We start from the raw sequence: 26,414 nt of genomic DNA on the forward strand, positions 1-26,414 counted from the left end.
ACGTCACACTCCTGTCAATCATTCCAAAACCGAGTGGAATCGGCCGCTAGCGTGGAACGGTCGACAAGGGCATTCGTTTCGAAGAATGAATGGCCGTTGCCATAGCAGCGCTAGTAGCAGACGATGCTCCTGTCGTCTGCTCGTAATGTCGTCGCTCGCCGAACATGGCTGGCCCTGGCGGGGGTCCAGTTTTTCGATATTAAAGCGCGATCCGCCATCGCAGAACGTTAGCGATGTTAATTATTGAAACAACTGTGATCACAGTGAAATTAAATGTTATGCCTGCACTGTGATAAATATAACTAGTGTTCTTTTTAATGTTGTTTGATCTGAGCTCATTTGTCCAGAATGCTCGCCGTTTCGCGTTGTGCTCAGAGAATCGCGTTCATTGTTCGCCGGTTTGGCGCTCACGAGTCACGATGGCCGCTCCTATTAGCGCGCTTTTGAAGTCTCTCGGGCAGCCTCGGCGACGCATCTTTCGGGACGCATTTGACGAGCTTACCAAGGAATAGTTCCGCGAGCACTTCAGGCTCTCGAAGAGCACTGTGCGGTGGCTCTGCGTGCAATTGGAAGACGCCATCAGTGGCCTTCGGACCGGTGGCATCACGACGCAAGACAAGGTGCTTTCTGCTCTCCGTTTCTTCGCGACGGGGAGCTTCCAAAGATCTATCGGCCGCGAAGAATTTGTATCCATAGGGCAGGCTTCCGTGAGCGAGACCATTCACGCAGTTGCGGAAACAATAACCGGGATGGGCCGGCAACAGGGTTGGGTGAGCTTCCCGTTGACAACGGCCGGCAAGGCTAGTGCAAAAGCGGCCTTTGCGGATCGCGGCCACATTCCCGGTGTAGTGGCCTGGGCCGCTATTTTGTAGCGATGCCTTATGCCTTATTCTATGCTATTCTTATCATGCACCACACACGACCGCCTGATCCCGTTGATAATGTGGGCAGACCGTCGCTCTGACCACTGGCTTAGCGAAAAAAGCCTGAAAAAGCATAGAATCGGAAAAGGCATCGCTACAAAATACCGGCCCTGTGTCGACGGGACGCTCTTGGGCCAACGCGCGCGATGTCCGCACAAGGTACGGGTGGCCCTCCATGAACGCGACCAACAATTCGCGTTGGTGCGGCGACACGTGCGGGTCAAGTCTTACATTTTTGTGCGACAACATAACGATTCGCAGTCGATGAACAATGATCACCAATTGAACTGCGCGCTCCCGCCAATTTGTTTTGGCATGTGCGATACCACCTAGCGGACTAAACCAAAATATATGCCACTTAAGTTAGTTCTCTTTTCTCGCATGACATTTCCGACGCAGGTTATATGTTGCAACAGTAAGAGTTTTTTTTCTTATATTACGTGTGTAATTATTAAAGCATCGCAAACATTCTGCACTTACTAAATCGTCCCCGATCGAAGCCCAAATTGGTGACGCAAACTTCCAGGGCTGGGCTTGCTCGCTTATTGGCTGTGCTCTCCCTCCCGTTCTCACAAATCTTGCGGACGGCCCACCGAACGAACGGTAAAGCGAGCTGTTTGCGCGATCGCACCTCTGTTCAGACAACGCTGCGGATCACCGCACCATGCTTGTATCTACAGTTACGTAAATTTGACGTCAGGAGATTGTAATAAAAAGAGAATGGAATTAAATAATAATAATATTTGGGGTTTTACGTGCCAAAACCACTTTCTGATTATGAGGCACGCCGTAGTGGAGGACTCCGGAAATTTTGACCACCTGGGGTTCTTTAACGTGCACCTAAATCTAAGCACACGGGTGTTTTCGCATTTCGCCCCCATCGAAATGCGGCCGCCGTGGCCGGGATTCGATCCCGCGACCTCGTGCTCAGCAGCCCAACACCATAGCCACTGAGCAACCACGGCGGGTAGAGAATGGAATTGTTTTACGTTATAGCCCCACAGAATTACAGCAGAGTGGCGAAAAAGAAATGACGTTGATGGATCGGAGAATGTGCTGTGACAACGACGACTTAATAACGACAATGGGGCGGTGTTATTAAAGGGAGCGCTACAGTAAAACGACCGGTCGATGAAAATTCAAGATGCGTTACCAACAAGCCCACATTGAAACCATCCTGACAGTGACGACATGACAATGGTATGATGACGATGGTGTGACGACGACTACATGAGAGTCCGATCTCGAAGTTACAATAGCGACGATGCAAAAACCACGGTGGCATCACGACTATGGCATGGCAACGAATGCATGGCAACGGGTGCGTGATGGCGGCGAAGGTATGACCACAATGGCGTGATGATGATCGGGTGTCGATGACGGCAGGCGATTAACGAAGCTGTAGCGACGACGATTGCATGACGGCATGATGACGATGGTATGATAAAGCATGCATGATGGCGACTGTTTGACGATGTAGTTACAATGATGGCACAACTATGGAAGCGTAATTACAAGTCAGTGACGGTAGGGTAAGTTGCCTGAGACTATAGATGGAACGGATGCCTTTGGTGATTCGGAATCTGTAGAGTAAACAAAAGATCTGGGCACGACCTACGCAGGTGTTGCAGTCGGGAATGCAGCCGTGCGAGAATCTTGGTTGTAGAACAGACTGATCGTGCGATATAGTCATTGAAAAGCAGCGACACTGGTGGGTGCCAGGGAGTGATGAGAAAGGATGGTGCCTGTGTCGGGTAAGCGCGCAACGGTACTCTCGAAGACACTCGCAGAATAGGTATGCACCGCCAGGACAAGCACGAGCTTCCGCTGTTGTTGCATTGCTTACGTGCATCGTGGTAGGCCCAAACATGCGCACAGTGCTTCAGCTCGAACATTCTCCAGTGTGCGCAGCCAGCTAAGTCCCACACTTAGAGCACCGGCATGTTTTACCGTAAATAAAGAATATATCATTTCGGGGATTTCCGGCCTAAACCACGTTCTGATTATGGGGCACGCCGTAGTAGGGGACTCCAGATTCATTTCGGCCACCAGGGGTTCTTTAAGGTGCGCCCAATGTACGGTACACACCCATCGAGATGCGGCCGCGGCGGTCGGGGATTTGATCCCGCGACCTCGTGCTTAGCAGCGCAACGCCAAAGCCACTAAGTAACCGCGGCAGGTGGTACCGTATGTACCAAAGGTGTTTGGTACAACTGGAACAATTATGACTCCGAGGCGTTGTTCCTGTAACGACGCGAAAGACGTGACCGAAACTGCGCAGCTTTGACTGTTATGTTAACCTGTTATGAATAACTGTATATTTGAGAGTAAAAAAACGAAATAAGGAAATAAAGATTTTATGATAACGCGAAGGGAAACTCTTTACGTTTTGAAGCGAGATGGGATGCTTTAGAACGCTTACTTATAAAGCGAGGCACAGTCAAGAAGAAGCTTGCGCGTGCTGTGGCAACGCTAGGGAAACGATCGGACATTTTTATTAGAATGTGAACGTATCAACCCAGCGGTCGTTTTGGACTCCTCTGGACTCCTTGAAGCCTTTGGGTTCAGCCATAGGAGGGGGGAAGTAAATATGTCCGCAATAGAAATTAGTAAGCGGCGATTGGAAATTTGGTGGCAGAAAAGTAGGGAGATCGCAAACGGAGGCGTATAAAAGGGCGCCCGTGTTACGACTTTCTACCTGAGCCGTAGTGTTTCGTTCGCGCTGTAAGTAATAGTGCAGCTGTACGAACTCGCCCAGGTAACTACCGTACTTTAATACGAAGTCCCCAATAGTAGTACAGAGAATTCGATGCTGGGAATGGTGTGGTTCTTTTTTTTTCTTTTAAACACAGGTGCGACATTAGGCAAAATAAGAGCTTGGTAGAGCAACCCACCGCCCCGTCTCAATGGCGGCGCTTATAGCATCCGTCCATCATCACACCGTAGGGCCTATGACCCCGCACAAAGAGCATCAGAGAGAAAGCTGACCTGGTGAAAACTTGACTCTTGTACATTCGTGGAAGGTCCGCCTGGCTGTCTCGCGGACGAAGGCTTGTACGGCGAGGTGGCACAGCGCTCGCTCTCTTGAACTCGGGACCGATGATAGCAACGGCGACAGGCCCGTGAACTAGTTATTTTGGAAATAGCCCGTTTTGTTGCATCGTGAAATTATCAGCTGGAACTCGTGCTATGTGGACGCAGGAGGACAGCCCTGGACGAAGCTTCGATCAGGCACGAGGAGCTCTGCCGGTGGCTGCGCGCACGAGGCGCCGTGGGGGCACACGAGGTGCGCCGAGCTGCGGCCGTCGCCATTCAGGTAACGCGTCACCAGAGTAGCCGGGTTTGCGTTCCGTATGGACACAATGCGCCCACTCGTTTTGAATGACTGGAACGCCAAAAAATAGATCCTATAGTAAATGAGGAATGGTCGTTCAAGTAATGTTGCCGCAGCCGGAATGACTTATTTCCTTAGCAGCAGCTTCTTTGTAATCCTTGGGGAATGGGCAATCTTCGCAAGAAAAAGAGATAATGACGTGTTTGCACTCATACACACGCACACACAAATGCGTTGCAAATGGAAAGAAATGCATACCCGTGAATAACAATGAATTAGAAACGCAAACTGAAAAAGCAGTGAATGAAAATAGTGCAAAAACAATTATCCATTTAGTTTCTGTCGTGAAGAAAGTTCAATCCAGAAAATAATTACGGAGCGCTTAATCTGCTTGGTGCTGTAAAACAAGTCTCTTCTCCCTAAGGTTATTGAACATTCTAGGCAGCGTATTATTTGACGTTTGGTTTTCTTACAAGGTGCGAAATGTTCTTATTTTCCATTCGTATGCATTTCTCGTGTGGTAAATGATACCCCTCGCTTCTCAGTCTTCGATGTCTTGAAGGACGCTAAAACGTTTCCATTTCCTCTTTTAATTGCAACATAAGCGATAATTGCGTAATTGAGTCACTCGAAGTATTGTGTGTTAAAAAGGAACTCTTGCTTGGTGGTGCGACCCTTGAACTTTTGCAATGATACGATATATATATATATATAATTATATATATATAGCACCTGTAATTTTTCTATCTGTGTACCCCATATCAGATCGCAATAACTTAAGAGGAAGCTTTAGCTCGGGCCCAACTCCGACGCGGCCTATTCAAATACATGTAAACACGCAAAAACGTTTTTCTGAGATAACCCCTGGACTGATTTTAATGAAATTTGTTGCATTTGAGAGAAAAAGTTAAATTCTAGCGACTGTTGGCAGTGCAATTTTGATTTAGGGCTTGAATTTTGTAAAAAGGATTTTCAAAAATTCAGACGTTTGAAAAAAATAGAAGCACGAAGTTTACAAACTAATAGCTCTGCATCAAAAACAGATATCGCGATTCTGTAAACGGCATCCATTAGACCGTTCGAAGCGGACAAATTTGTTATGTCAGTTTACATCTTACGTGAATTTGTTACGTTGTTTACACAGTCTTAATTATTATTTTTAATTAAGTCTTAATTAAAAGTCCTAATTACACATTTCCCCATTTTTTGAGGTTCATGTGTAACATATCAATTTTGTCCGCTTTAGATGTGCTATCAGGTACAATTCACAGAATTGCGATATCATTTTTTTCTTGCTGAGTTACGGAGTTGTAAACTTTATAGTTTCGTTTTCTGAAAATTTGCGATTTTTGCCAAATTTTTATAAAAAATTTACGACCTAAATCGACAATTCGAAACCAACAGTCACTAGATTTTGAGTTTTTCTTTTAAATGCAGCAAACCTCGTAAAATTTGGTGCAGTGGTTGCCTAGAAAAACGAATTCTCCTTTTACATGTATTTAGATAGGAGCACCCGAGCTAAAGCTTCCTCTTAAGATGGCGAGGGGGGCTATTTGGTGTCGATTCATTTTAACGTCTGAAACAACGCAAGAAAAAACAGGGATTTTCGCATATGGTAAAGCCTGCTTGTGCTGCACAGGTGAATCGTGTAGTGAACGTTTGGATTTCCGGGCACAGTCTGCTCTCGTGAAGGTTTGCCTTCTAGCATTAAGGTGACGGTATCACGGCCGCTATATTGCGCGTAGTTCAGATTCTCCCACTAGGCGACACCACCCAGTCATCTTGGAAAAAAAAAAGAGGCGTATCTGCTCTTCACCATCGCACCATGATCTGGTCTTTCCCTGCTGCAACAGGTGATCTGCTGTAGTTGAGAAAAATGCCCCCCCTCCCTCTTTCCCGGATTAGACCCAAATGCGTGCCTCAGGCACTATTGTCGTTTTGCTGCTGCGCATGGTGGCCTTGGCGCTGCTGATACTTTCATCAATGGCTTCGCGGAACCGTTCTCTCTGTAAAATGTTCAGTGGCGCTGGTTCGTCACTGCCGCTTATGAAGCGGCTGTTATCTGACTGCGGGGTTCTTCAAAAACCGTTTCGGCAGATGATGGCTTGCAGGCCCCGGCGGAACACTACACCTGGAAGAATCATCATCATCATCATCAGCCTAGTTACGCCCACTGCAGGGCAAAGGCCTCTCCCATACTTCTCCAACTACCCCGGTCATGTACTAATTGTGGCCATGTCGACCCTGGAAACTTCTTAATCTCATCCGCCCACCCAACCTTCTGCCGCCGCCTGCTACGCTTCCCGTTCCTTGGAACCTAGTTCGTAACCCTTAAGCATCGGTTATCTTCCCTCCTCATTACATGCCCTGCCCACGCCCATTTCTTTTTCTTGATTTCAACTAAGATGTCATTAACTAGCGTTTGTTCCCTCACCCGATCTGCTCTTTTCTTATCCCTTAACGTTACACCCATCATTCTTCTTTCCATAGCTCGTTGCGTCGTTCTCAATTTCAGTAGAACCCTTTTCGTAAGCCTCCAGGTTTATGCCCCGTACGTGAGCACTGGTAAGACACAGCTGTTCTACACTTTTCTCTTGAGGGATAATAAAAACCTGCTGTTCATTATCTGAGAATGCCTGCCAAATGCACCCCAGCCCATTCTTATTCTTCTGATTATTTCCGTCTCATGATCCGGATCCGCCGTCACTACCGCCGATTCTTCAATTGTCTCTAAAATATACCTACCCGCTGGTGCACCCAGCAACCGCTCCGTCTGTGCAGTATGCTGAGCCTCGGCAATTTCATCCAAAGTATTATGCAAACCCATTCGTAACAACATATCGTTTGAAGTAGTCATAGGGAGACCAAGCGCAGCCTTGACGGCTTTTCTCATTAATGCTTCCAATTTATTTTTCTCCCCCCTATTCCAATTTAGCATAGCTGCCACATACGAGAAATGACACGTAATAAATGCGTGAACTAAGCGCATCGCACCTTCTTCTCCTAAACCCCTATGCCTATTAGAGATCCTTCTTATAAGTCTTCTGACCTCCTCCGTCTTCTGGATAACACGTTGAATGGTTCTAATGTTCGATCCGTTCGCTTCAAGTACAAAACCCAGGAGCCCGATTCCTTCAACTTTGTGTATCACCGACCCTTCCCTAGTATGAATTCTAATGCAAGGTTCAACTTCCGGTACCCAACCCTTCGGCCTACGACCTAGCTTCTTAGATTTGAAGATGAACAACTCCGACTTTTTAGTGGAAGACTTGAGCCCCCATGAGACCCAGATACTCCTCCGTAAGCGTTACCACCTTCTGCAGCCTAGCCTCAAGCTCTCCATCACTGCCGCCGACACTCCATATAGTAATGTCATCCGCCTAGATAGAATAGCCAATATCCTGGACAGTGTCCAGTGTATTAGCCAACTTCGACATCGCCAGATTGAATAACATAGGTGAGAGTTCGGATCCCTGAGGAGTACCACAGCAACCCAATTTAAAGATTTCCGAGTTTGTATGACCTATCCATAACGAAAGCCTTGACAAAATGGAAAAGCCGATGCCCCATATTCAAGTCCGATAGCACCCGTAGAATGAAAGAATGTCGGATTTTATCGAAAGCTTTTTCCACATCAAGCCCAATTAGTGCGTTAGTATCCCTTGTCTGCCGGTCAAGGAGCTGATGCTTAATCCTGATCATAGCATCCCGAGTCGAGAGGCCGGGCCGAAATCCTATCATCGAGTGCGGAAAGACCCCATTGCCCTCAACAGAATGCGTTAGCCTATTTAAAATGATATGCTCAGCGACTTTCCCCAAACACGATGTCAGGGAAATGGGTCTGAGATTATCAAGCCCTATGGCCTTCCCCGGTTTGGGTATCAGAACAGTAGTTGCAAGTTTCCACTCTTCCGGGAAAGAGCCTTCCTTCCATCGGCAACTGATCTCCCCCGTGAGGAACTCAATTGGCCCGTCGTCTAAATTCCGTAACATTTTATTCGTAATGCCATCCGGCCCTAATGCCGATCGACCATTAAGATTCTGCTGCGCCATCCTTATATAACTTTCAGCAAATTCCTCGTCCATAGCTGCATTTTCGTCCCCTCTATATTCCAATATCACGTCAGATATATCGTGCCAGGTTTCCAACGGAAGGTATCTCTCAGCCAAATCCTTCAGCAACTCCTGCTCCGTGGAGTCCCGACACGCCTGATGGACCAGCTTTTATCTATCACAGTCCTCTGATTAGATTTAGTATTTGTCTCATCTTGTAAATGTCTGAGCAAACTCCAGGCGCCTCCCCTCTTAATGCGACCATCAATTGAATTTCATACTTCATCCCATTGCTGCTTGCACAGTACCCGACAATGGGCTTCCATTTCCTGATTAACCACTGCAATATGCTTTATAAGCTTTCTATTGAATCTCTGACCCTCCCATCTCGCTAACATCGACTGCTTCGCTTCCAAAAAATGTGGCAGGCGGGTATCCATGTGCTCCGTGTCAATATCGATTTGAACCTCTTTAGTGGACGCCTCAAAGTCACTTTTAAGCTGACTAGCCCACTGTTCCAAGGTCAACTCATTTCCCTCATCTTCGATTCTCTGCGCTCTTCGTTTCCTAAATGCATCCCAGTGAACCATCCTGAATGTGCGCGCCTTTTTATTAGCCACTACCAAAGTAATCATCTATATTCTATATTCGAATTAGAATTCTATATTCGAATATAATCTATATTAGAATTGGACCAGGACGAATCCACCAACCCCCGAACAAAAGTGAGATCAGGTGTCGAATCTCTACATGTCGACGTGCCACATCTGCTGGGATACGAAGGGTCTGTAATCAGAGCTAAATTCAAGTCTAGTGCCTGCTGCCATAGTCTCTCCCCCTTAATAGTGCTATAATCATATTTCCACACATGATATGGTGCATTGAAGTCCCCTCCAATAAGCAACAGTGCATCCTTAGCCAGATTGGTTGCCTTGGTCAAGAGAGATTTGAAACTCTGCTTCGTGCCCCGGGGGCTACTGTACAGGTTTAGCAGGTAAACGCTCCTCTGACATGACCTTTGCCGACCTAAAATTACCTCCACCATAATATATTCAATCTTGCAATCCGCCATGTGAAGATCGTGTATAATATACGCCAACCTCCTATTGATGAGAGTAGCGAGTCGTCTGCCCTGTTCATTATCCTTAACTTCCGCTTTGAAATCCGTTAAGGTCACGTTAGACGTCATTGTTTCCTGTAACATGATAACTTGAGGTTTCATACCATGCGTTCTACCAAACTGCTGCAGAGACGCCTTTTTATGATTGAACACCCTACACTTCCGCTGCCAAATACTAAATGGACTATTTAATAGAGCCATCTTGACCACGGAAATAGGGTGAACTAGTTTTGAGCTCAAGTCCACTGGGCGACTTACCCTGCTGGTCTAGCGGCCATGTGCACTCCCGCTCCATAACAGGGACCACCGTCTAGTTTAGATATATTTCAATTTTGCCTAATCTCTGGTCCGTGATATTTTTCGATTCTTCTATCCGCTCCAGTCTACTAGTGATCTGATTTACATTTTCTTGCAATGTCGCCATCATTGCTTTAAGCTTGAAACCGACTTTGCCCTGAATCCGCACGGTCGAGGATAGGGCCCTCTTTTTCGGAGCAGGCGTCTCCTCGTCCGCCATGTTCTCTTCTGCGACCTCCGCAAACCTTGGCACCTCAACCGAGTCATCACGTTTCCTAGCCTGTTCTAAGCTATCGCTGTTAGCGGAAGGTAAGCCGTTCCTAAGTTCAGCTATCTCTTTAATAAGCCTGTCAATGGCTGCTTTTAGGCTATGATTCTCTCTCTCCAATTGCGCAATCCTATCCCTATCCCTATTACCATCCACATGCTCTTGGCGCTGCTCGCGCGCTAGGCCGGCGCCTATGCCGCCCTTGACCTTGTATCCCAGTTGGTCTGGCTTCCAGCTGCGCCGCCGCCTCCACCAGCTGCAGAATAGCGCACGCATACCTCCCTAGAACCGGATCGGCTCCTGGTCGTTGGAGTCCTAGACGATGGCCGCTGCCTCGACCTGGAGTGGCTCCTAGAGCGCGAGCGTCCCTTAGAGCATTGGCGGGCGCTCACCAGCTGCACCATCTCGGCTGCCTCCTGTTCCACCGTTAGCTCTGCCCTGGCTCTCCTGTCGTCGAACACGCACCACGTTAGGGAAGCTGGTATCGTTGTCTGCATTGTTTATCCGCGGTCAGGTGTCGCCCGCCACAAAGCTTGCAACAAAGCACACAGTTGTGATCCTCTTCAAGGTTCCGAGCCCCGCATCCTCGGCATTCAAAACAATCGGGCGCCAGACAGACATCCGCCCGATGTCCAAGCTTGCCACACACATAACATACATCCAACTGCTTTCGATACAGGAAGCACCGGACCACAGTTGGCCCATATCTGACGAAATTGGGCACTTTTAACCCGTCGAAAACAATGACAACTGATCCTGTGTTTTTTATTCGTTTGACCGCCATAGCCACACACTAAGAAAAAAAAAGAGTATCCCTTACTCTTTGCGAAGAGTCTGGACTCGTCACGTATATGACACACTTTGTGGGAGACACCCGAACTCTCTTTTGGCAGAGAGTCCCGAGACTATCTGTGCTCCATAGAAGGTGTTTGCGTGACTCCGCACACAATAGTCATGCATACTCTGTTGTAGTAGTCGCCTATACTCTCTCAAAAGGGTTACAAGACTAGTGCTAAGGGAGTCGGTTAACAATTCTAGATGAGTCAGACGACTCAAGATAAAGTGTCACATGAACACTGCAAGAATGATTCCGGTAACTATTCTAGATGAGTCTGATGACTCCAGCAGTGTGTGTCAAGTTACCCTTAGTGCGTGGTGCCGGTCTCTTGCAAATAAAGTAAAGCAACTGATCCATGTAAGGCATTTCACTCTTGGATGGCAGTGTCGAGCCGCTTTTCAAGATGTGTCAACAACTCTTGCTGTAAGTACACACGACTACGGCTAGTTGTCAAGAAGTCTACTGTGAAAAGACAACATAGGATAACAAAGAATCCACAGTAAACGTGCCAAAAAGCACATGGCAGGCTAGCAAGAAAAAGTTAATATTTCATCAATCTTTGTTATTGTCTTCTGGAAAATTCAAATGTATCAGTCAGCACAGAATCACTATGAAAGCAAGACAGTTCTCATTACTATTAAACTGGAATCAATAGCCAACCAAGCAAAATGTAGCAAAAGCAAAATCCAATATGTAGCCTGCAGCTGCATATGCATGACACTGCAATGCCACTCAGAACCTTGATGAGACCCCAAAATATTATGTAACTCATGTAGAAGTTTAATTCACCACCGCACAAGTCTCTTACAATATGTCAAAAGATTTATAAGTTCAACCTATTTCCCTGTTCTAAACTTACGACTTAACATTCTAAGCAAGTAAGCTACACATAACAAATAAGAAAGGCTGCACTTATGTGCAAATGAGACCCATATAATGAAGTGCAATAAAAACAACATTCCAACTTAGATTACATTATCTATGCATTATACTATGCTTGTTAAAAACAACTGATTGGCAATTGATAATCCAATCTAACAGTAAAAACAGCTGTCTTACCTTATGGTACTCTTGTTGGCACTTTTTCCCACACAATTTGTGCATGTTAGCGTGAGATGAAAATTGATCTGAAAAACACCACATTAAAAAGTTGTGCATCAATTTTATTCTGTCATACAACATGCAACAGTGTATAAAAACTTCATAACTGACAAAATTACAAAAATAAATACAGCAACACTTATACTGATCATTTATTTATGTTGAGAAACATACTTTTGCAAGACTAAGTATAATAGCTGACACAGGCAATTTCACAGGTAGAAATAACCGCTAATACAAAACTTTCCATAATGCAAACACATTGACAAAATAAGTAGCACAGGTAGCTGTATTTTGTTACGGCAAAGATGGCGCATGAATTATGAGGACAAGTAAGGAAGCAGAACACATAAACTATGCCCAGCTACATGCACGCAGCTGTAACAATACACATAGTGCACAAAGATTCAGAAGAAACAAAGAGGAAGATGTGAGGAAGGCTTCTTTTACTCATCACACGTCATCCTGTAAGAGCACATTATGCACTGGCTGTAATCTATCCTCAGCCCATACATGAATAAGTTACATTAGGTGCCACATTTACAAATCACTCATACAATGTTCTTGTGATTTCCCTTATTCCAATCTTTACCTAAGCAAGCATGACTGAGTTACATAAAGCTTCCCTACGGCTTGGCACATATACAGAAAGAAGTGTTTCTATAAACACTGGAGGTCACGGACGGATGACTGACACATACCTCTTTTAATTCTTTTGTCTTTGTCATTATGATTATCTATCACAGTAGTCTTTTGTAGAGTGAAACACTTCCAGATAATACACTGTGTGCAACCAAGTGTGAATACCTGTTCTCGATTTTATTTACTTCTACCTTTCTCTGGTGTCCCGCTAAGGTAACAATGGCGCAAAGGATTGTCTTCCCAATGTATGCGTTCCCATACAACAGGAGCAGATGAAAAGCCGCATTAATGGTGCGTGAAATAAAATATCTGTGCTGAACTTTCCGCTGCCGCTCCAATCTGGAGTGATTTTTTTTTTGCCTTCTGTACACTAGCACAGGTGCTACGTAGTCCCCTTGGTGCCCAAAGCAACTCTCACACCCGAGCTGGATGTCCATTTTTTTTTAAATTCTAAGCAAAACTCTGGTTATGGGGGACAATTGCGAACTTATATTTTTGCTTTGTATCTTAATTATGTTGTTGACCTTTAACTTTAGCCACTTCACTACTTTTCTGCAGGTGCAGACAGGCCATTGCACCAATGCTAGGTTTTGAAAACACCAGAGCACGGTAGAAAGCAAGAACAGATATTTATAATTTGGGTGCCCACTCTGCATTGCATGGATATGTTTCAATGAACGATAAAACTACTTGGTAGATAAATATATGAAAGATAAGGGAATTAAGCTCGAAGCCTACCATATCAGTAACTGGGAATTTCATGTGTAAATGAAATTTTGCGATTCCCAGTGGTGAAGAAACAGTTTTGACAATATGTGCCAAGGTCACCAACTCACTCATGCTCACAAAGGAAACAAAATAAAAACAAGCAAGATTAAAAGAAGTTCGAACTTGCAGCCTAAAGTGAGACACCTCGCATGACTGATTTATGTATTTACTGAGCATAAATTACATCTGGCACATAATCTGCTTGTACATGACAAACAATGAGTTCTTTAAGCCTTGTGGGACAATTCTGTGTGAAAGAGAAATCTATTTGATCGTTACCTTTGGGTATGTGTATCTCAGAACTGGTGCTAGTCTGAGTTCTTACAAAGTAGATGTCATTGAGTACTGTAATTCTAATGCCTGCCACTGCTATAAATTTCTGTTAGTCGCACTTTCATGAAACAGTTATGTTCAATAATTAGCGGCAGTCACCGCTGAAACACTCAGTACAAAACACGAAATACATATATGCAGTCAGAATGTAAATGTCGAACAAAGTTATAATCAAGTCTACATTTCACAGAACTGTCTTTTTTTCTGTTAGTGTGCCAATACCATTTTCACATTCACAAACATTTTTGTATTGCTCTCCTGACAAATTCAGGAAAATGCAGTCTTTAACAGAAGCCCTTGGGAAGACAGCCCAGTGTCGCTTTGACAAGAGGACTTCCCTTAAACTTTTGTCGCTATGTTGTAGGTCACTGTAGCAAGGGGAACATTTTGCTGATTGAATATTACTCGAAATATTTTTATTTTTTGTACTGGAGGTTTGAAAAGAGAGCCAATTGTAGAGTTCTTCATGCAGATTTTAAATATTCCATTAGTTTTTGTTTAGCTGCTTCTCGAGTTATGTCCTACACAACAGCAAAATACAGTCATATTTGCAGGCACTTTCTTGTGTATTAAATTTTCACAAAAAGCAGTGTGCTGCAGCTAACTCAGCTCTTTGTAGACTGCAAAGTGCCAATATCTATTCAAACAGCATGTAAAGTTACTAGAAGTATGCAAGATTAGTAGGCAGGCAGACAGGCCTGCCTACTAATCTTGCACACTTCTCATGCTATTGTGAAAAAAAATTAGAATATACTTCAAAACCTTTTTCTCACAATGGCATGACGATAACCTTATACCCTTATAATTGTCCTATACTAACGAAATTTGGCATACATACTATTCAAGATATGCAGAATGCTGATATCTCATTGAAAGTGCAATCTGTAAAATTATTTATTGTGGCCTAATATTTTTTTGCATAGTTCCAGTAATTGTACAAGCCGTTTCGATAGGTGTCATCACTTGGCAGTATATAACTAGCTAAATAAGATACAGCATGAAGCTATTTCTGAAAATTTTATACACAGGAAAGTGCCCACAAGAATATTTTGCCACTGTGTAGGACCATAACTAAAGAACAGCAGCTACACAAAAATCAATGACAATTAAAATCTAATAAAACACTTTATGAATGACAGTATATTCAAATCTCTAGTACAAATATATAAAAAAGTTGTTTTGAGGAGTATTTCCCCTTAATAAGTGGGTGTCAGTGTTTTCTACCAAAGCGTTAGAAAATGCCTTCAGGCATACCATGGGGAGCTTTATAAATAGCACACGCATGCATCTGCCTAAAAAGCCCCACGCCCTGCTTGCATTCATTAGTCATTTTTGCATTCTGTTGTATGTCACCATTTGCATCCCTTAACATTGAGTGCGTAAAACCAAAAACAACCTAATACCGTATTTACTCGCATAATGATCGCACCCCTAAATTCTGATGTCAAAATTCGATTTTTTTATTTCTCGTGTAAGATTGCACCCCAAACTTGCCGGAGCGATATGTCATGTGTCAAGTCTAGCTAATAATGATCGCGCTTACCATCTGTCAACTGCTATGAGAACAACTCTTCAAGACAAACCAAGCAGTCTGCACGCACCAAACATTCTTAAGCAGATGCCCCATTTCATTCCTTCCACCACTTTCCGCACTTATATGACAAAAAAAAGCTACAACCAAACTTGCTTTTATTATGTGTAGGCTTTGTAATGGTTGTGGTCAACAAAAACAACAAAAAAGGCGTCTTTCGTTTCTCCTCGTCTGCACTTGTGGGCACGCAACAAATCGCGAGTGACAATGATAGCAGCCACGTTTACAGTGATACGTTAGAAGTGTACCCTATTCATTCGCCAACGTTTGTAACGCAGCTAAGATATTCGCCCACCTTTAGCGGAAACGTGCCATATTAGGATAGTGGTGAAGACAAATGTCGCAGTTTCCGCAGCATGCCCGCCATGTGTTCCTATGTCACAGGCAGCTAAGCGCGCCCATCTGTTTCTGTCCCCTCAAAGTGGACATGGCTATGTTATTGCCGCAAACTTGCCGATATTATTCATTACTGATACGGAAGAAACTGTTGGAATGCACGTAATGTACTCACGAAAAGAAAAAAAAATCGTTTTCGGCGCGTTCGGCTTGCTCTGCCGGCCACCATGTTTTTTTTTGTGTGTGTGTGTGTGCCGCAGTACATACAGAGGCAGCCACCTCTCTGTTGACCTGTTGTCATCCCGCAGCAAATGCCAGAGGATATATTTTTTTCTTTTTGTGGGAAATTTACCCGGCGTAGTGATCGCACCTCTGAATTTGAGTCAATTTTTTTTACGATAAAGTGCGATCATTATGCGAGTAAATAGGGTAACACACTGAATTTTAGCCTGTAAAGGGGTTGTATACAAATGGGGGCAGCCAACTCTAGTGTGACAATAAACAAATATTTGTTCTCACAATAATGAAACCAATGATAATAATGTGACTTCCCTTCACTGCAAAGACACCAGTAATATACTCGCATACAAGGTTTGAAACAAGAAAGCTATGGTGCCCTTGGCATTTCTCAGTGCCTATTTGTCACACTGACGAATATCAAAGGCATCGTAGGTTTCATGTACACATTGGTTGTGTTACACTTTTGAGTATTGCATTTCTCAAACACAAAGGTTTACAGCAGTGCTTTAAATAGCAAATGCATTTCCTAATTTATTAGTGCAAGAGGAACAGTACAGATCATGTAACAATTTTTTTACAGACTATATGTCCATGGATGCACGCTTCTGATGACATAGCAGTGACGTGGTCGTGGGATGAATGACTTTATTTCAGATTTAAATATTGGCTTCCAGGTCCGAGTTAGTCTCCTACACTGAATACTCTAGGTCAGAGCCAATTTACTAGAGAAAGTGAATTAAACTAGGAATTATAAACATCAAAAGATCTTGTTTAGGAAATTAATGTGACAATCAGCTAGGTTCTTTGGGTATTCATTTCGAAATTTGTAGGATATATTTTAAGACTGGTTTCATTATTGTGAGAACAAATATTTGTTTATTGTCACACTAGAGTTGGCTGCCCCCATTTGTATACGACCCCTTTACAGGCTAAAAATTCAGTGTGTTACCCTATTTACTCGCCTATTTACTCATCAGACTTATGAGGGGAACTCATGTTTCTCTAGTTTAATATTTTCTTTTTTGTGCTCCTATATTCTTTACTTTTCCAAAAACAATGGGTGTTTGAAATAAGTACTCTATATTGCTCTTAAATTTTTCCTGCACCAGAGCCCACGTTGGGTTACATTTCTTGAACACTTTGCAGTGCTGTAGATTATCAAAAGGAAGAAAAAAATGCCGTAAGTTTGCATTTTAGCCTTCTGTATAACAAGAAGTATGAACCTATCAATTACATAGACAAGTACAAAAGAACTATGAAAAACTGTGCATGAAGACAGACATACATTATAATAGCAGGAATCGATGGCGAGAATTCTAATAGAAAGGAACCATTGAAAACTAGGCACTAAAGACACATATTCATTATAATAACACAAGTATTTGCTAAGGATTTGAAGAGACAAAAAAAATGTCTCTTCAAATCACTCCACCCCAACATTCATCCATGGTTCGATGAGTGACCACAGCTGGTGATGCGGTTTGGATAGGTGGAAGCTGAGTGCAGCTGTGAAATAGGTGGAACATGTTGAGGGTCACCAAAGTTTGCACGCTGGTTGCACAGCAGGTTGCCTCGATCTCCGGACTCACTCGACATCCTGCGTTGAGCCTGGTTATACGTCGCTTGCAAGAGGCCTGGCCCAAGTGTGTGGCACGGCTTGGGTAAAATTTCGAGGCAACCTGAAAAACACAGATCCATATCTATAAGCAACAAAATATCCTCCATCATAGGGCAAACCTGAAGTTTACCATCGGCACATAGCAGATAATGAAAACAGACACAAGTCACCAGACTTGAGGTCTACAGATGTGCGAAAGTATAAATGAATGTGAAGAGCTGCTTATAGGACAGAATGTTTCATTCTGTCTTTTGTAGATCAATAATAGTATCTTAACATAAAGTCAAGTGTACTGGGCCCTCCCTCAAAAAAATTCAAATAATGGGGTTTTACGTGCCAAAACCACTTTCTGATTATGAGGCACGCCGTAGTGGAGGACACCGGAAAGTTCGACCGCCTGAGTTTCTTTAATGTGCACCTTAATCTAAGTACACGGGTGTTCTCGCATTTCGCCCCCCTCGAAATGCGGCCGCCGTGGCAGGGGTTCAATCCTGCGACCTCGTGCTCAGCAGCCCAACATCATAGCCACTGAGCAACCACGGCGGGTATGGCCCTCCCTATTTCTGTAAGTAGGCTATTTCATGCGAGCTGTCCCGACCTGGCACACGACCACTTGAAATTTCTTTTCGAAAAAACTGGAGGCCCTTCAATATAGGACAAATGTTAATTTCAAGGAATACTTGTGTAACGCACCAAACTATGCATCATAAAAGGCATAGCCAAAAAATTGGTTCCTTCATTAAGGGGGCCAAATTTTTCAGGACAATAAAGAGAGGCCTTACACCAAAAATTGAACTGCTTATTAGCCACTGCTCAGTTTATTATGTGTCATTAAAAATGGACAAAATGGCCTAACTTTATTTTCATAGAACTCGCTTACAGCAAAAGCTGCAAATTTATGTAATCCACATATTTAGGACTTGTGCTGCACGCAAAAACTGGTTTCAGGAAGATAAATTATGCAGCAGTGCACAGAGATGAGGATGAACTAGCAAAAAAAGTCAGTTTTGGTGTAAGTTTATCGGCTTACTTACTATTGAGGCAGTCCTAGTAAATTTATGCCCAATAACATGTATGAAAGTACACTGTATTGTTTTTAAATTGCTAAAGCTTTATCAAAGCAGTTTTGTCTCAAGCAAGAAAAAAAATTGTACAAGTGGTCTCCTACTAGTTTCAAAATTTGCATCGCATTTCGTCTAATCCACATAGCCTCTTGGCGGCTAAGGCAAAATGGATGGACTTGAGCATTCCTGCACCGATAGCAGGGAGTCTAAACTGCTTCGAAGTTAATTCTTTCATTGCTGAGTGGCTACAAGCCACTTTACTCAAAAATTTGCCACTTAATTACATGTATTTACCTCGATCGTTCCGTCAGCTTCCAGCCTACTTGACATCATCACGAAGGCTGCCAACTCCCTAGTGGACGTAGTCAGGACACGGTGGTGGCAGGACGCAGTGGCAGGAGCCGCCAAAGGCTTCGAACTCCCTAGTGAACATAGTGAGGACACGGTGGTCCTAGGATGCAGGGGCGGGAGCCACCAGAGTGTACATGCAGCTAATTTGCACAAACGCTCTTAGTCCTACCATGTCACAGTTTACAAGAAAAATTCAGCTGTCTGTGTAACATGGATACCAATACAAATAAATGTAAACAGTCAGGTCCTACAACACAACTAGAACATCGACAAAGAAGAAATGGTACTTATGTTTATGAAAATCCAAGCAATGAAAAAAAATGTGCATCCGATTTGTGCGTGGAAGCTCAATGGTAACCTGAGCACATACCATCAAGTGATTTGCTAGTCAACTGCAAGCCTCTTAAAATGTCATTGTATATTTTTTACATGCACTATGTTAAGCTGCATTAAAACAAGTTCAATATCTCTGAATATAAGTAAATCACGAAGCAATTCAATTAATGAATTCCAGTGGTCATTAATGCAACAAAGTGCAAGCTCTGAATGAAGCTGGCCAAACTGGGTAGTGACAAATAACAATGTGGTTCTCTACATCTTGTTTTTCTGGCTTTCGCTGTAGCATTAAAATACACAAGAAATTTCACATTCCTGACATTTAACCCTGCAAATTTTTATTCCATAATGCATAATACTTCAGCAAGAGCACTAATGCTGTATTTTAATCGTAAATAGTGATAGAACAAGAAATTTTACTGGAGCCAATGTTTGGCAAGAAAACTTATCTCCTTTTCTTTGTCGAAACATTGGCTCCAGCGATGCTCCTTGTTCTACGGCTCTTATCATTTCAAGTCTCTGTCTTCCTGTGAACCTCTGTACTTTCAATGTTGTATCAATTAAATTGTAATAACGGAGAATTAGTAAATGTAGCTGATGAAGAATTTGTGCTTGTTGGTAGATAATGACAGAGTAACTGCGCAACATAGAGATACGGAGAAAGGAGGCTTATGTGTGTCGTCTCCTACAGCCATGTTTCTCTCTTTTGGACGATTACTCTATCTAGATGTAAAAGTATTACCCTTTGCACAATAATGCTGAAATGAAAAAGGCCAGGAAAGTGGACACAAAAATTAAAACAAATAGCATCATATGTTAATGAGATATGCAAAAGTGCCTGCTACGATCTGTCTCACCCATAACGTGCTGGATAAGATGGCGTCTTCTTCTGGATGTTGCCATTTCTTGAATACCTAAAATAAAGTACATTTCAAAATTACAAAGATACACAGAACAACAGCAGTAGCAGAGGAGATAATGCATTGTTTAGTAAAAGAAAGTAAACTAATCTCTGATACACCGCAGACGAAATTTCCTTTATTAAATTAGTAGAAAAATACACCACACCTCATTTCATTCAATGATGTGAGCGTTTCTTGGTACAAGAAAAAGAGGTTTTTCTGCATGAAAACAGTAATATAATCATAGCATTCTACTTTTACAAAATACGCTACAGTGACAAAGGTAACTACGGCTGTATATACTTAAAATTGTTATATGCACCTTACAATAGCCAAGACAGGATAAACTTGGGTTCATGTGCAGCTCACCGGGAGATACAACTTTGCAATCAACTCATTTCTGCTTGCCGAATATCTGCACTAACATAAGACTACAAATAAAAAGACCCTCTTTTTCATAAAACACCGGACTCAAAATAGAAAATCCAGTAGGAATAGCACAAATTCTCTACACAACACAGCCAGGTTTTGTGCGCCTAGTAGGATTTACTATATAAAGGTTGCAGCAAATTCATGCTTTTAAATATTTACAACCGTGAAAATAAAGGTGACATAAAAAATAATAGCATTATACATCGGCTTATACTGTAAGCCAATGTGTTTCCGACTTGACGCCAAATGCACATTTAATTTGTTCTGTTTCGGCGCTTTTAAAGGGTTGTGTCTGTTCGCTCGTGCATGCAGCCGCCTTACTGCTACGAAAATATCTGTGCTGCCACATCGCCTGACACTGCCAAACAGCGTGGTAGCGTTTTTATTATTCGCGGTAATATACCTAAAGCGCTAGTAAATCTTCAAAATAGACTACTGTTTTTTCGACAACCTCCCTTCGCCAGCGAAAGTCACACTGGTCACACTACACTTCAAGTTACGCAGTACTTGGTATTCTACGGATTTTTTGATGTGATAGGCCACTCGTCATTGGAGTCGTTACGAACGGTGTTTATCTATGGCAGTACAGCTTTGCTATAATTTCAGATGCTCTCCTGAGGCTTCCGTCTGCCAGTAGTATTTTCGCATACATACGCCCACGCATGCCTAAGAAACGTGTGTGAACTGCCAAGAGAAACTTGGCGCAAAATGTAGCCGTGCCGGAAGGGCCGATTACGCGCCGTTTGTAAACTCGGAACAAAAGCTGATATGCTTACCTGAGAGGTTAAGAGAAATATGGCACAGGTCACTCTCCGCTGGTAGTCTTTCGTGTGTATCTGGTCGTCTCTGCGTTGCGATCTCCCATATCACAAGGAAAATGCAGTGCAAAACGCAACACTTCCGGCGCTGCACTTGCTCGATGTCGGCAAAGATGAAATCGGCGACACGCCGCTGCTGGCGGCAGTCGTCCTCGTCGCAGTCACACAGCACGGACAGAAGTTCCCACCGTAACTTGCCGCAACGCCTGGTTGCACTCGCCCCTAATGCAGCGCTTTCAGAACCACTCCATAGAATAAAGAACCACCACTCGACGACAACGTACTCGCGCGAGATGCAACACAACTGAAAAATGGCGTCATACTATTGACAGCTTCGGCTTTGGATCATTTGAATCCGCACAACTAGTTTCGGTTTTCTTTCCTTGCGTTGAAACAAAAACTGTTTTGCTCACTGATAATTTTACGTCACCTAAGTAATGCTCACGAATGAAACAGCCGTGAATTTCACACGCGTCTTGAAATACCCGCTACGTTCACTTCGCAGAAGCAAAATTTGCTCGTCCGAGTGCGGTTACTTTTGAAATATCTATCGTTGGGCTGTCGGAGCGTGCTCGAAGTGGGAAAACGCGGCGTAATTGTTCTTAATTTGCTTAGCTATAACGGTGCGGCTGCCCTTGATCTCTGTCGAGTGCAGTTTGCTCTGATGTAAGGTGTAACTACAAAGCCGCCGACGTTACTGAATAATCTAGTGCACCTGAAGCTGCCAGAACTCCGGTATTTTCTCCACAATTTCTTGCGACTACGTTCCGCTGTCACCAAATGCGAGCGTAGTGTTTGACGAAGATTTAGCAACACATTTTCCCGAAATATCGTCCACCGCTGTATCACGACGTGGAGAAGCAGCGTTGTTGGTCCTCAGTAAAATTTTCTGTTTATTGCGAATTTTGCGATAGCAGTTATATGGGCACAACCGTCGAAATATATCTGTTGGTTTTACAGCGAGCTTACGTATAAAGTCAAGTGCGATAAGATCCCATCCCGCGCCGTTGACTGTGCGCGTTAAAGGAAGTGTACGAGGCTGAGCCGTGCTGGATGGGCGCCCCAAGTCAAGTATCTAAGGAGGTCACGTGATAAAACGCGCGCAAGCCGGGAGAGGGAGGCGCTAGTTTAGCGCGCTGCTCCTCCTCTAGCCATTGCTCCAGCCCGGTCTTGCGCCACCCTCGCTCTGTTTTGGAGATAATTTCCGATGGATGCAAAGCTGGGAATGGGGGGGGGGGGGGGGGAGGTAAGGGTGTGCTCAGATAGCGCAAATTTTCGGAGACGCTTTGAAGGAAGAGGCAGCAGAAGCGTTCGGTCCGCTCTGCTCGCGCCCTTCATCACGCCAACGCTGTGACAGCGAGTGTTCGCCGTCATTGAGTGAGATCTGTTGATGTTTGCACGTGCGCGCGTGACCCAGTGCTTGCTAATTTCAGGAGTAAGCGAATGTTTACTGCAGTTTATTCAGCCGATGAAATTACGAACCTTGGTTCGTGCAATAGTTCGTGCAGTGGTTCATGCAGCATTGGGGTGAAACTGTTGTGTTATTGTTTGTAGATTTCTAGGGGGTTCCAAAGCAGTGTTGCGTAAACTAATATTTCTTTCTGATCGCGGAGCGCAACGCACTGCGATAGCCCAGTGGCTTTGGTGTTGCGCTGCTGAGCTCGAGGTGACGGGTCCAACCACAACCGCGGCAGTCATATTCCAACGGGGTCAGAATGCGAAACTGCGCGTATACCGTGGATTCCGTACACGTTAAATAACCCGAGCTGCTGAAAATAAATATGCAGCTTTCCATTACCGTGCGCCTCATAACAAGATCTTGATTTTTGAACTTAAATCTTCAAAATTTAATTTTAAGTCGCGGAATTACACTTACAATCGACACTGTTGAGGGCGCCTACTGAACTTATCTCGTTGCTGTGCTCTCTTTAGTAGCCAATACTTTTTTTTTTTAGATTTACTTATGGTCAGAATCCAGTGTGGCAAATCCAGGTCTTCCTTAGCATAGGAAACCAGCTATCGCTTAAGCGTGCGAGGTATCAACAAACATGGTCAAGGAAAATCAATATATAGAGTTCGAAGTAATTTCAGAACATGACAAGGATGAAAGAATGATACACTGCATTACAAACAGGACAGGAACCCGAGGGCCTGCCTAAAACAGAAGAGTTTATCTGGTATTTCTTCTCCTGCATTAAAATCTTTCTCTCGCCAGACTCATCTCAAATATCAGAGGAATGGCGATTTTCCACGACGACTCTTCGCGTGCTATTGAGAGTCAAACGACCCATGCGCAAATGTTGACTCTTGTTTTCTGACTCTACTCGCGTAAAAGTGGGTCTTCGGAAGAAAAAAGAGAGTCAAGTTGCCGTGACTCACTTTTTACTCTCTTTTTTCTTATATAGAGTGCAGCAGATGGCAATCGTTACCAATGTTCCGCTCAAGTGTCGCGGGGCCATCCATAACGTCTACATTGCGAATGACACCCTTACACGTACTGTGTGGGGCCGTCTCGTACGCACTGACTTTAAAATCCTTGTCTGCCGCTCTGATTGACCGGAGTCTCACATACCGTTCAGCCTTGGTCCTTTCTGGCGTACTAGCCACCAAGATATTTTGCATAATGTTATGGCAAATAGCATCTTCCCTAATCTGCTCAATACTGAGGCCTGCCGCCCCTTCGATTGCTCTGCCCACCGCTGTAGAGCTTTCTCCAAATTCAGTCCACCCCGTGGGCGAATGACTACTTTGATGTGTTCTTGTGGCATCGGTGGCATGCGCGACGCCTTCACTGTGCGTTTCTTGATTGCTGAGCCTCCGTGCCATTCACCTGCGCCCCATCGTTCAGGCATCTGGCTTGGCGAACCGCCATCACCCAATCCAGGCCTCGTCGTAGCTCTAGATGTTCAGACGCTCCCGGACACTCGAAGCGAGCGGTCGCATCGCCCCTCGCTCCGACGACTACGGCTCGGCCGCCACTTCTCGCGCGCGTGCGTCTCCGCTTTCGACCGCGCTTACGAGCGCAGCCTTTTTCAGGGCTCGCACGACAGACGGAGGCCCCATCTAATGGGTGACCCTCCGAAGAAACAGCAGAGGAAGAAGAAGAAGAAGAAGAAGAAGAAGAAGAAGAAGAAGAAGAAGAAGAAGTTTATTTTTACCACATAAGTACACTGATATATACAACGTGGTAGGGATGGCAGGATAAAAGCTGCATAACGGCAGCTTGACTAGTCCTACGTCCCCATGAACAACAGGCAGCAACATGGCAAGATATTCATAGTACATTCTTGTGGCAAGGTCAATATATAGATATTCACAGACGCATATATATACACACATTTATACATATATATATACATACACACATGCATATACGCATACATGTATGCATGAAAAACAGAAATGACAACTTCGAAATAGCAAGGAAATACTTTTCAACCGACAAACCAAAAAGTTAATTATTCACAGAAATTTTAGCAGTAATGTGCTCTTGGATGTATGGTGTATGTTTACATCATTTAGACTATATTTGTTAAGTGTAGAGGGAAGACAGTAGGAGAGTGCTTGAAGGCCATAGTTAGTCCGAGGGCGCGGGACTTCCCAGTGTTCCGTATATCGATTTAGGCGAAAAGAAGGATTACGCTGCAAGTTCGCGATGTTTATGATATGATTAGTACCCTTAATTATGTCACGTTTAAAAGAACACATAAGTTGATACTCATAAAGGCGGTCTACACGTAAAATCTTGAACTTCCGGAATATGTCACGCGTATGTCCATTGTAAGGTAAGTCTGAAATAGCACGTAAGGCATTCTTTTGAACTGAAACTAAATATCCTAATGATTTCTTAGTACTATTTGACCAGACCAGGTTACAATAGCGCAGGTGAGAAGCAAATAGTGCATTATAAACCATAAGTTTCTGTGGTATTGGTAGTAGCCTCTGACATCTGCGCAACATACCTAACGCCTTACTAAGTTTATTTCGTAAGTAATCGGTGTGGTGGTCCCATAGCATCAATTCATGGAAGATAACACCCAATGTTTTTGCTGTAGCGGAAAGTTCTATTTTTGTGTCATTGAGTGTGAGGCATTGGGTGAGATCACAAGGCGTAGACTTCGCTCTAAAGAGGACCGCTTTTGTCTTGGAGCAGTTTAACTGGAGAGAATTTTTTACAGACCAGTTATATATCTTGTCAAGTATTTCATTAGCAAAATTGATGAGTTGATCCTCCTTAGTTCCTGAGAAGAATAAACTAGTATCATCTGCGTAAATAATATAGGTAATCGAAACATCAATATTAACAATGTCATTTATGTAAATGATAAATAAAAGTGGTCCCAATATGCTACCTTGGGGCACGCCTTGCTTAATAAGTTTAAACGAAGATAATTTTCTATTTATTGATACGCATTGCTTTCTATTGGTTATGTAACTTCTAATTAAATCTAAAACTATTCCGCGTGTACCATAACAATTCAATTTTTGTAATAGTGTTCCATGGTTAATTCTGTCAAAAGCTTTTGAGAAATCTAAAAATACTCCCAATGTTAGTTTCCTCGCCTCTATATTTTTCAAAATTAGTTCCTTTTGTTTAAGAAGAGCAGTTTCAGTCGAGCAGCCTGACCTGAAGCCATATTGACATGGTGTTAAAACAGAATACTTGTTAAAAAAGGCAGTCATCCTAAGGAGAATAATTTTTTCTAAACCTTTTGAAAACAGTGGAAGAATTGAGATTGGTCTATAGTTACTTAAGTTTCCCTTTCTCCGCCTTTGTAAACCACAGCTACCCTTGCGATTTTCATCTGTTGAGGAAAAATGCCAGAGGTTAGGGAGATGTTGTAAATGTGAGTGAGGCAAGGGGTGAGCAGGTCAATAACGAAAAGAATTGGTTGTATTTTTAATCCATGCACATCCTCACTCTTAGATCGCCTAAAATTTTTGAACACATTTAAAACCTCAGTGTCATGAGTCTCATCAATATACAAAGAATGTGTAAGGGGACTGGGCAAATACATCATGGCATCTTGATCATAAGTGCTTTCAACT

General features: G+C 43.6%; 1 protein-coding gene and 1 long non-coding RNA gene across 23 annotated transcripts in view; one reads left to right on the top strand and one right to left on the bottom strand.

Moving 5' to 3' along the window:
• LOC135910907 (inversin-like) overlaps nt 1-26,414 on the top strand; it is a 686,529-nt gene that overhangs the window by 496,700 nt on the left and 163,415 nt on the right. For all 22 annotated transcript variants that reach the window (XM_070533476.1, XM_065442979.2, XM_065442974.2 and 19 more), the window contains one exon: nt 4,125-4,239. In XM_070533476.1, coding sequence (XP_070389577.1) covers nt 4,125-4,239 — 115 coding nt within the window. The remainder of the gene's footprint in view (nt 1-4,124; nt 4,240-26,414) is intronic.
• LOC135910882 (uncharacterized) lies at nt 17,217-21,517 on the bottom strand. The gene is made up of 4 exons (XR_011511678.1): nt 21,324-21,517; nt 20,071-20,127; nt 18,821-19,017; nt 17,217-17,523 (listed from the first exon to the last, which is right to left on the bottom strand). It is a non-coding gene; the product is annotated as an uncharacterized lncRNA (long non-coding RNA).

This window comes from Dermacentor albipictus, chromosome 2 (assembly GCF_038994185.2).
Source record: "Dermacentor albipictus isolate Rhodes 1998 colony chromosome 2, USDA_Dalb.pri_finalv2, whole genome shotgun sequence".
Classification (NCBI taxonomy): Eukaryota; Metazoa; Arthropoda; class Arachnida; order Ixodida; family Ixodidae; genus Dermacentor; species Dermacentor albipictus.